The sequence below is a fragment of the Parasteatoda tepidariorum genome, chromosome 4, assembly GCF_982258835.1.
Source record: "Parasteatoda tepidariorum strain Cologne lab strain chromosome 4, Ptep-v5.0, whole genome shotgun sequence".
NCBI lineage: Eukaryota > Metazoa > Arthropoda > Arachnida > Araneae > Theridiidae > Parasteatoda > Parasteatoda tepidariorum.
Window position 1 is genome coordinate 11339202 of NC_141758.1, and position 12761 is coordinate 11351962.

Here is a 12761-nt window from a genome sequence, read left to right on the forward strand (position 1 = left end):
TTGATGTTACCTCTTACATATCTGTCCGGTCCAAGTTACTTTGTATAATCAAGATCCCTGGCCAAATTATTAGACGCTCTATGTAAAATCTTGATTATCAGGTGATACTATACAGCTTTATTGTTTCTACACTACTGAAACCGGTTTGCACTTGTTTACGTTCCTGTATCAATGGGTTAAATTTGGCGCTAGAAAATATAAATTCGATGATAGGATTTTATTATTTATAACCGTCGTTGAACTACTACTAATGTTACTACTACTACTACCGACTACTAATGTTCAACTCCGTAGCATTGTAATTTTGAACTCAATCCAGAAGACAAGGGAACTCCTGCATCGAGTATTGGGAGAAATTTGCCTTCGTGTAGGACTTTTTAAATGGAACTAACCCGCATTTGCGTCACATGGAGAGGAAGACCACGAGAACCTCCCACGGTTAGCCTGACGACAAGGGGACTCTAACCTATGATCCGTTTACCACTGAGGATATTTTACGTCAGCACTGTGGTCGGTACAAGCCGAATACGTAATTCGTATCGACTGGGATTCGAACTCGGTTTGCCTCATTGAAAGGCAAGCGCTCTATCCCCTGAGCCATCGCGGCTCTATACGATATATTAGATAAATATAGAATATTTATTATATCAGTTATTATATTAGTATATTATAATAATTAGACCAAATTATCTGACGCTTTGTAGTGTTATTACGTGTTTTGCACGAGTTTATACACAATACTTTTGTATTTAAATACACATGTAATGAGTTAACATATTGAATTACAATGTTAGCTAATTGATGCACGAACCTAAACAAGTACAAACCGGTTTCAGCCGCGTCAAAACAATAATGCTGTATAAGTATCACATGATCATTAAGATTTTGCATAGAATCTTATAATGCGTGTAATGATATGGCCAGGTATGTGATATACAGTATAATGATATGATATACAGTAATGAAAAAAAGAAGGAAAAATATTTGAAGTAAAATTTATCACGTATATTGCGACGCGTTGTAGATTCAAAGATGTCGCGCGTCGTTGCCAAAAAAAATAAAATAATTGATGTCACAAATCATAATAATAAACATGAATGAATAGCATTCGAAGTTGGAAGCAATTTAAATGATTCTAAAAAATGATATTCGTGTGGAATAATTTAAGCAGGTGTCTCTTAACACTAATCGGGATTCTAAGAAAAATGGCTACCTGCCCAACCCGAACATTTCTGTTTTCCTGTCCTCGAGTTATTCGGACACAGAAAGAAAAACAACCATTACTCTTACTTTATTATAATTCGTAATGTCATGTCCTGCAATCTCCATGTTTTAGTCACTGAAGTGGCCCATTAAAATAAAAAATAAAAGAAAATAAAGGTCACTTAGATTCAATGCCAATCTCACCTTATTACTTTGCCACGCAGTCTGCTGTAGTCAGTCTTGGATTGCGTGGGATTCTTTCAGCCGTTGTGCGACAAGTTTTTACCTGTTTGTCACGCAGTCCAGGTTTCTTTTTTTTTAATGCCATTAAGTGAGTTGATGATCATTTAGTTGATGAGTTCTAGGAAGAAAAAAAACGAAAGGCAGTAAAAAATGTTTTTAAAAAAATTCAGCAGTGCAGAGAATTTAAACAATAAAGGATTAACTTACTTTATGGCCTTGCTTCAAAATGGAAATTTGGAATAATTTTTTAAAAACGTAAGAATGGAAGAAATAAAACTCATTAAAGCTGTTTTTCGAAAACTCTGTTGCCAAATGAAATAACGTGCTTTAACTCATAATATGTTATTTTAACACGTTGAATGACACGGGGGTCACCGGTAACCTGGCGAAACCAAGATTATTAGAAACACATGATTCGAGTAAATTTTTAATATTATTATAGTTACTAAAATGGTTTGAAGAAATGAATGCCACATAGAACACACAAAAATAGTTTTATTTATATACACAGAGATGCCAACTTGCTCCGGACAGCGAATAAATATTTTCAAGTGGTAGTTTATTAATTGTGATTCTTGGTTTAATAAATTCAAGGAAGTAGATTTTTATCCACCACTATTTCTAAACAATTCGTAGGTTTATATAATGCACCACTTTTTTACAAAAATGTCATGCTAAACCTTTTAAAAATACTAGCAACATCTGTCTTAATATGTGCAAATTTAGTTTGTAGTTATTTACCGTTTGGCCAGACGGGCAAGCCATGTAAAATTAGCGTGGCATTCAACGTGTTAATTTACTGTTGTGAGCTTTTTGCTGTAAGTCATGACTTTTTCATTACACGGCACGTGCTCGAATGTCATACGACGTATCTAATAATATACCTTGTAAAAGAATGCGTGTTTTAGCATTTGCGATGATATAGCTTTTATGTCTTCGGCGGTATGGCGATATCGTTTTTCGGTACGATATATCGGAAACGATAGTCAGATGAGCGTCCACATATCCGATCAAATAATCGTACTAAAATTTTTCTTTTTTTGTATTTGCTTTTACTTTTCATTTTCTAATCAAGAAACATTTTGTGATATACATATTTAAATCGATGTATATACGTTTTCATTTTTCTACAATTATTAAACAGTAAATAAGTTACTATCAATTTTATTGTAACCTTGTAAAACTGCGCTCAGTTAACTAACATATTTAATTTTAAATTACAAATGCAGTTTTTCAAAGCATTATTAGAAATTAACGTTTTAAATACTATTTTTAATTAATTTATTCTATAGGTTGATATTCATTTAATGCAGGGCATGAAATTAAAGTTCTAAATATACTAACTAGTCTAAAATTTTTACTCGCCACTATTTTCGCGAAAAAATATGAACAATTTTTTAAATATTAACCGATGTAATATAAATGTTTTGGGGGACGATAAAAGAGTCAATAAACTTTATTTTTTATTATGTTTATTTATGTTTTTTATTGATGTTATGCTTTTTATTAATGCTATATTTTATTAAAATTTTTGAAGAATAATATTAATAAATAAATATCCCGAAGTCCCTCGAACTAGGTCGGGAAAAAATGTGGTAATTCAATTGGAATTTTACAAGACTAAACCTGCAACCCAGTCCCAAATATCCAGTCGTCAATATCGAGAGGAAATATCAGACCTTGATTTAAAGTGTTATTGAGTAATCGGAAATTAATTAGGATTTTAGAAATTAAAATAGTTGATGAAGTTGCAATGGTAACCGACAAAATGATTACGTTTAAATTTTACGCTATTTTTCTGGAAATAAATCTGTGTTGGTATAATAAAACATTTTAGGATCTTTTATTTTCGGACTTGCAACTCGAGAAGAAGACGATCACTGATACCCAGACACGTGACCTATGACCTCGGTGCCAGTTGATCGTTTATAAACAAGATGATGTGTTAAAGTCAAACTAAGTATCTCCACACTTAGAACGTTAATTAACATGAAAATAATTCAATTTGATTGAATTTGTTATAATATAATTATTTATCTTTTACGTTAATTTAGATTTATTATTTCTTAAAACATCATATTGTTCATGTGACATACTTTTGTTTTGTGTACCTGGCAACTTCGATGCAGTATTAGTTTGCTTATGGTCCACAGTGTTTCGGGCCTGTCTTTGTGTAAAGTCTCTGTGTAAATAGATAGTGAAAAAATTTAAATCTTTGAGAAAGAATCATTGATAAAGAATTTAGAATGTGTCACTTCTTATAAGAATTGATACTTGACACGCTTGGCTTACTCGAAATAGAAAAAAACAGTTGCTAACGTAAGCAAATGCCACGTTTCTACAACCAATCATCATCGAGATACCCGCATTACGTCACTTGCAGATATCCCATTAGTTTAAGTTCTACATTGTTTCGTGCCTGTCTTTGTGTTAAGTAAGAATGATATTGTGAAAGAATTGAAATTTTAGTGAAAGAGAATAGAATATCACTTGTTAGAATTGATACTTGATAGGCTTGGTTTACTTGAAAAAAATGTGCAAAGAACTTTCGTAAACGTAAACAAATACCATGTTTCAACAACCAATCGAGATACCCACTCTACATTACTTGCTGGTAACATTTTTTTCTAGTTTTTGATTGCCATTGTCCATATATTTTTTACTTTGAAACCTGTAGTACTCGAATATAGCGATTTACTGAAAATTCTATTAAATTTAAAAAGATAAAAAAAAAAGGCAAAGGTATGCGCATTTATTTCAAAATTAGAGTAAGAACTAAATCAATTTTTGACGCCCCTAACAGGTCATTTAATGCGGTGAGAGACCAGAGGTCAGTCATGATTGACCCCCAAGCGACGACCTCTGAATCACGAGTGAGAGAAAAATACCTGAAGGTTTATTCCACTTGTGCGCTGGCATTTTTGTAAATTGGTTATTGTTTCATTTTTATATCGTTTGCAGTTAAAATAACCCTCGTAAAATGAAAATTGCACTGTTTTCGTTTCATTTTGTCACTTTCCATTCATCTTCAGACTATTACCTCACTTTCCTTTTATTTATTTGTTATTTTTTTACGCCTAAATTGCCTGTTTTTTAGCATTAATATTGTCTTTTTAGTTTCTCAAGTTTCCCTTTTTTGTTTATTAGTTTTATGAGGAATTGTTATAGCAGCAGTTTCCCTTTTTTTTCGGCTGCGAAAATAATCAACCTTATTTCGGTGGAGCCCCAACTTTGTAAATAAAGTTTAAGGTTATTGTAAACGTTATTACCTATGAAGTATTTAAAGTATTTAATTAGAAGGAAGTAAGGTTTTTCATCGTTTTATCGTTAATTATTTTAAATTAGGTTTTATGTCCGAAAAATAAATTTGCAGTCTTCGTCCAATATCTAGCCTAGTTATGAATTAGTTTCTGGTGGTATATACTACATAAGCTGAAAATAAGCAGCATTATGCTTTACTTCGAAAAAAAAAACATAAAAATTGCTATAGACGTTGAAAATGATAATAATGTTAACATATTTCTTTATTAAAGAATTTCTATATTTTGATTTGAAAAGCGTAATAGGAAAAATTAATGGCCTGTTTATATCTTGTTTTTTTCTCCATAATTTGTTCTATATATTGTCATTGGACATATTATATTTTCCTTTATTGTACTTTCCTTATTTCTGTTTAATTGGCATTTTACTTGAAGTGATACTCCTAGTAAATATTTTAGTTGGAACTTAGTTGGACTCAAAATTAGCTCAATAAAGGTCCTACAGGAACATGCATCGTAAAATAAAATATTGGTTCTAGAGCCGCGGTGGCTCAGGGGATAGAGCATTCGCCTTCCAATGAGGTGAACCGGGTTCGAATCCCCTGCGACGGCTGGTCGAAACGAATTCCGCATCCGACTTGCACCGACCACAGTGCTGACGTGAAATATCCTCAGTGGTAGGCGGATCATGGGTTAGAGTCCTTTTGTTGTCAGACCAGCCATGTGAGGTTATCGTGGTCTTCCTCTCCATGTAACGCAAATGCGAGTTAATTTCATCATAAAGTCCTCCACGAAGACAAATTACTCCTGATACTTGATGCAGGAGTTCCGTTGTCTTCTGGATTAGGTTCAACATTACAAGGCTACGCAGTTGAACATTAGTAGTCTTAAACCCAAAAAAATCGGGTCTGCTGTTCAACGACGGTTATAAAATAAAATAAAATGAAATATTAGTCCTAGCTTGACTTTTAATATTGGACAATAATATTCCTATATAGGGCTGATATTGGCTGAATAATGGATATAAAATATTAGGTTAATCTAACAATTCTATATAGAGCCAACATCGGAAAATTATCGACCCTAAATAAATATTACTAATAAATAATGAAGCAAGCCTCATTTATAGAAATCAGTTGTGAACTCTTTTTGTTCTAAAATGTTCAGTTTATTTTTATTCAGAACATTCTTTTTAACATAAATATTTTTTAATATTTTATAACCGTCGTTGAACAGCCGTTGAACAGTTAATTCGAACCGATAAAATATCTACATCAAGTGAAAGCAACGATCTTATATGATACTCAATTTTTTTTAAAATAATTTTATAACCGTCGTTGAACAGCCGTCCCAATTTTATGGGTTTATGACTACTAATGTTAATCTCCTTAGCCTTGTAATTTTGAACCCAATCCAGAAGACAAGGAACTCCTGGATCGAGTATCGAGAGAAATTTGGAGGACTTTTTGATGGAGCTAACCCGCATTTGCGTTACATGGAAAGGACGACTACGAGAACCTTCCACGGTTAGCATGGCGGCAAGGTGGACTCTAACCCATGATCGTCTACCACTGAGGATATTTCACGTCAGCACTGTGTTCGGTGCAAGCCAGATGTGGAATTCGTATAGACTGGGTTTCGAACCCGGCTCGCCTTATTGGAAAGCGAACGCTCTATCACCTGAGCCATCGCGGTCCAACTTAAAACTTAATTAAAAAAACTTTTAACTAATGATGAATTAAATATCTATTAATTACTATTCAAAATTATGAGTAAACATAATACATTCCAAGCGTATTTAATGGCAATCATTAATGGAAAATATTAGTTTTTCTATTTTGTTGTCCATAAAAATCCCTAAAATTCCCTATGTGTTAAATATTTATTACATAATGCAACAATTATCATCAAATTTATAAAGCCTATTGGATTTTTACCTATCCCAGCTATTTTTACCTATCCAGTTAAATTAATATTTAGCAATGAAAGTAACCATTGAAATGGCGGAGGTAGTAACATATATTTAGATGTCAATGGGAATCTTATTGTCTCGCCTTAGATAAGACACTCACAAGATCTTTGACGCCTTATTACATGTGTATTTATCACGTTCACCGGATGAAGCGATCTTATCAACGCCTGGAATTTTATCTCTCCCCCGCCTTGCTCTAAATGCCACTACAATCCATTCATTATCCAAGGGTTATGTGTACCTTTTTTTTTCTTCCTCTTTAATTCATTGATAAAATTAATGTTACGAGACTGAGAAAGTTTGAATAAAATCACCATTTTACCATTACTTCATAATCTTCGACGAAAATCACATCAACATAACATCAACATATAGTCATCAGTTATTAGATAAAAATTGTTAAAGGGTGATTTGAATTTTAGTATTTTTACAAAAATTTTAGTTAGTAAGCATAAATAATAGTGACCCCAAACAATTATTTAACAGCGAAATCTAGAATTCATAAAATAAAGAATCTTTTGAGTTCAAAACGAAAAATCTATCTGGGGGGGGGGGGGTATCAAGGTCTAGCCGCATTTAAAACCTATGAGGAATCGAAATTAATAAGACTACCTGTAAATAATATTTTATGAATTAAGTACATAACTTTTTTTTTTTCAATATTAGTAATGTTTAAATTTTTCTAGTGAGGGTTTCTTTATCTGAATACAGATTCCATCTAAGTTTCCCCAACCCCATAACCCCTCAATTTCTTAGAGAAAATAAAAGAGCATTAAACACTTAACGAAATTACAAGTATTTGATAATGTCCTAGCATTTCTGAAATTAAATATTCGCTTTCGAGGAAGGTATAAGAAGTTGAAAATCAAATGAACAAATTCGGAAAAGAAAGAAAAAATGTTTTAGAATAACAAACTGGCTCATGTATACATATATTTCTAAAGAATTCTTCATGTTTTAATGTAAACCAATTTTTTATTCAAAACCATTTAGAACATAATATGTAAATTAATTTCTCTATCAGTGTAAATTATACAGGTGTAAATTAATTTCTCCTGCTAAGTTCGGTCCCTTAAAGTAGTGAAGTAATCACTACATTTCGAAAGTAGTTGTAGTAAGCTACAAAAATAATGTAGTTTTTTCGACCACTGCTCAGGATTTACTAATGAGGAAATTCATCAATCGGCTTCATGCCTTACTCGTAATTTTACCTCAATTCACTTTTTCTATGCTTTAAATTACTTATGGATGTGAACAAGAATTAACGATTCATATACTTTCGTTAGCGATATAGCGTTTTCTTAAGAACTCGCTCATTTGTGGTTCCCCACTTTTTATTCCCATAACAAGAAAATCAAAATATCAATTCCATTTCTGAGACAGCGTGTCCGATTGCGTGCGGCACAGACATTTGCTTAAAACATCTTGATTAAAACCAACAATCACCTCACTTCAAATGAGTTCTCTGTTCTACAACTGAACTATAGACAGAAGAAGAAAAAAAATATTGAGATCAGTACTCCTGTGTATTTGCACACCTGTGTCTTTACCCGTTCTGGTGTTTCAGACGATTTGTCTGGGTCTGAAGGGGGGATCTCATAACTATTTAGATCTGTGATTTATTTCTTCTCGTTCGATGACTCATAGCCGTATCCTTGGATGGAACATTTCGTAATAACCGATTCAGAACTCGAAAAATAATGATCCGACCTACATACTCTGTCTCTAAACCTGTCATTATTGGATGAGTTTGCCTCGCAGGACTTCCACATGGCCGGGATTCATGGTCTTTGCTGGACTATACATTAGTGTAAGTTCTTTTTTTTTTCCTTCCTGGTACTTCTTGTGTCTCGTTTGACGCACCTGGATGTTCGGCACGCAACTGTCCTGCGAGTTATTTACAACCCCCCCTTTTTTTTTTAAATGTGCTGCATTTGGAATGATGGTTTATTTATTCGTGACTACACTCTAATTATTTTGTGGTACATTATTTTTTATACATTTCGAATTCTAAAAAGAATCCATATGTAGATAGGTTTCAAATACTTTTTTTTCTTCAAAGCTCAACATTTAATTCACTCAAAATCTCTTCTTAGTTTCTTCAATTCCCCCTTTTTTTTCTCTCTATCTTTATATTTTTTTTCTAAATTAATGATTTTTTTTTTTTTTTAAATTTCTCATTTTGTATTTTAGAAAAAATGTTTTTCAACGATTTTTTTTCTTCTTTCTCCTAGCTGAGTAAAAAACAATTTATATGCTTCCGTGAATGACCAAAATCAAGAGAATGTCGACTTTCACCGGTGAATGTCAACAATCACAGTCGCTTTGGTGAATGTCCGTATATTTGTTATATCCGATTTGATATTAATTTATTCGTTGATATTATTATATTTATTCGATATTTTAATATCTACTGAGGATAGATTAGGAGAAACATCAGTGTCCGAAGTACCGGGTAGTGGCACTGAACCTTAATAAAAACATCAGTGTAGAGCAAATATATACCAGGCAGTTGCATGTAACTAGACCTAATGTATAGTTCGGACATTTACCAAAGCGATTGTGTGATTGTCAACATTCACCGGTGGAAGTCAACAGTCACTCATTTTTTTTATCATTCACCGTAACATATATATATATACTATATATATATTTAAATTCGAATTGAAAAATAAAGCATTCGAAGTACGCAAAAAAAAAAATTATTTAAAAAAAAAATATTAGGTAGTTGGTTAGTTCGTAAACAAAAAATAAGGCAGTTGCAATATTTCGAGTACAAAAAATTAAATGATTGTAAAATTTCGAGTACAAAAAAGTAGTTGCATTAATTTGATTTCTTCAAAAAATAAATAAAATAAAAAAGTCTTAAAAATTCGAGGACAAAAAAAAAGTTTAATTAAATATTTGTTTGAATAAAGTGAGCAGTCAACACTGCATGGCGCTACAGTAGCTCCAGTTCATGAGCGTCATTGGTTCCTGTTCATGGGCCTCCTCAATAATTAGAAATCTTCTAAAAGGCCCCCTTAATGTCTCAGACAAATAATGTAAATTTTCATCGATTTAAATTCATCTAAGTTGAAATGGGAAAAGAAAAACAATAAATATTATTGATCATTTTACAAATATTTAGCAGATGTAAGAATCCTTTTCTTATGTGCAAAATTTAAAATTCAATAATTATTTTTTTTTTTTTTTTTGGATTGTGTATTGCTTGTGCTTCAAGTTATATTGCACATCTGATTAAGATGAAAAAAACAAAAACAAAGTATGATATAACGCTGTAAAGTGTAAAATTGTTGCAAAACTGCAAAGAAAATATTTCTACTTTCAATACTTTATCAAGATGTTGATTCACATGAATTTGTCAGTTCAATCCACGTGGATTAGATCTTCCACGCTTAAGAATACTCTTGAATTTTCAGTCACGCATACTTGGGATTTTTTTTTTTCCTTCTCCTTTCCAATTTTTCATCCTGATGAGATTCATATTTAGGCTAGCTGGTTCTAAATTCACTAAGATGCCACTTGCAGAAGTCGTTGTGTTTAGGAAGAAAAAAAAATTTCTCAGACAAATCTGCTACTTTGCAACTATGGGAGTAAGTCTTGCATTGATTAGTAAAACCAATGGATTTTAGCAAACTTTTGCAGTTACCTAGCTGCAGAGAGAAAATTTTATAAAAATTTGCTTCATGCAGTGGATACTTTGTCAAACTTTTCCCAAGCACTGCAGAGTGTTTCTTTCTTTATTAGAGGTTTTTAATATTTAATATATAACTAATTTTGTCTTTAATATAACTAATATATATATATATATATATATATATATATATATATATTAAAAAAATAAAGCATTTCTGCTGTCATTTCACATTTTTTCTCTCTAAACTCTGCTCATAAAGTTAAAAGAAAACAGGAATTAATATTTGATTTTTCTTTTCCACTTAGATGTAGACACTGTTAGAAAGATGGTTCTGGATAATGGTGGCACATTATGTCCAACATGTTGCACTCCTTTTGACAAGGGAAAACACAGGAAACTCATAGACACGTGTGGACATGAACTCTGCTATGCCTGCATCAACTCAGACCACTGCCCACTCTGCCTTAATCATGGTAATTACTCCCTCTCTCATTCACTGACCATCACAGGGGTCAGCGATGTTAATCCTCAGTCGTCTAGGAGGAAATATTTGTAATGTATTTTGAGGATAAAACGTATATTTTAAATTATTCAAAATTATGATCTAGTGATTGTCTGAAAGTATCATGCAGGAGAAGAGCCTTTCTGACTCCAGCGGCCCATAATTACGCGGATGTGATCTCAATTTGATATTCTATATCTCGTATTAGTACGTATACTTACGGAGTGTGTGAGGAAGTGTTTCTTTCTCATTCTGTCATGCCTAAAAAAAAATATTAAAAAGGGAAAATATCGTAGTACACAACTATACAACTGAGAAGAGGAGGAGAAGGAAGGGGGTCGTAAGGTCAAGACATGAAACAAAGAGAGCTTATTCGAGCTTAGATGGTGCATTCGAGCTTGACAATTAGAAGTATTCGCGATAGTAACTATCGCGAATACTTCTAATTGTATATACAGGGTGTTCAAAATTCGATCTATAAATTCAGAGGGGTGATTAAAAGCATCAAGAGAATGAAAACTAACTATACTACATGGTTTTGCAAACCACGTTGAAAGGGTTGAAAATCGTAAGAAACGAACCCTTGTAGGTTCCCTTGAAGAAAAGAACCCTTGTAGGAACATATATTTAACGAAAGTTAGAGGTCAGTGGAGGTTTGCTTAACCTAAATTGCTGTTGCTTCGGCCGACATCAAAAGCACACCTAACATCTTCGACAGTGTTTGGGAATCGTTTTTATGTCGTTGTAGGTAGTACCGGGACGTCAGCGCCACTTCGAAAAACTCTGTTGAAAAATTATTTTATAGTTAGTAAATATGTAGCATATTTTGTAGTTGTTTTCTGGGACCTCGAAACCTTAAGTGTTTTTTCGAGATATTCACCCTCACAATAGGGTTTCGAAACCCATATTTCACTGTTAGTTTTCCTCTTCATGACGTCTTTTTTTATATCTCTGAATTTATGGGTCGAATTTGTATGTTAAACAACAAAGAGAAAAAACTTGTTAAGAAATAGGCGAGCGAATCTAAGAAAATCAACTTTAAAATGCAAAAGAATTTCATCAAATAGTTCACATAAAATGTTTTTCCCCATAGAAAACTGTGCTGTTTTAAGACTTGTTAAAATGTATCTTTATTTCATTCTCCCAATAAGGAAGTTAAAGTGTTTTCAAACTTTTCTTGTTCTTCCATTAAATTCTTCAATTCATTTCTGAATGATAAACCTTTTGACAATTTACCTTTAATTTTTGCTATTGTATTACAGCTCAAGCCCAGTATCAGCAACACTTATCCCAAGATGTTGGTATTCCTAGGCCTCGTCTAAAAACCAATGGTCATTTCACAACATACATGCAAGTAAGGGATAAGGCATCTCCTGAAAGACCTCTACCTGTAGGAGCCCTTCCACCTAAAGGTGATCATTTTCTCTTTATAGTTAGCTGAAATATTTCATTATTAAAATACAGCACTTTATTATTATGGTATGGCAGTGTATTAAAAATCATTTTTATTGAGTAGAGTGAAAAAGTAGCAATATACAATACAGAACCCGTTATCCGGAAATCAGAAAACCGGAAAACCAAAAAACCGGAACGAAATTCGATTAGTTTTCCCGCCATTATAAAATTTTTTTTTTCCCTCATAAGATTTTAGGATTTTTCGTTCTTATTTGAAAGATGTTTACCTTACCATCATTTTGGAAATAATCAGTAGGGTATTATTTCATCGTTTTTTCTTCTTTTTAAGATTACTTCCAATTTTTTTATTTTATTAGTTGGGTTTAACTATAAAAAAAACAGCTTTTTGTAGCGATTCAGAAAACCGGAAAAATCAGTTATCCGGAATATCGATGGTCCCGATCGTTCCGGATAATCGGTTCCCTACTACAATATACACTCGATATCTCGAAAATGAGAAATGTCAAAAAAATATTTTTCCCCTCG

General features: G+C 32.5%; 1 protein-coding gene across 7 annotated transcripts in view; it reads left to right on the forward strand.

Moving 5' to 3' along the window:
• Positions 1-12761, forward strand: part of rols (zinc-RING finger and ankyrin repeat domain-containing protein rolling pebbles) — a 105082-nt gene that overhangs the window by 62481 nt on the left and 29840 nt on the right. For 6 of the 7 annotated variants that reach the window (XM_087160663.1, XM_087160665.1, XM_087160666.1 and 3 more), the window contains 2 exons: positions 10624-10791; positions 12083-12232. In XM_087160663.1, the coding sequence (XP_087016789.1) occupies positions 10624-10791; positions 12083-12232 (318 nt within the window). Of the gene's footprint in view, positions 1-8367; positions 8489-10623; positions 10792-12082; positions 12233-12761 lie in introns of those variants that run through there. The other variant, XM_016071448.4, reaches the window with a different exon arrangement.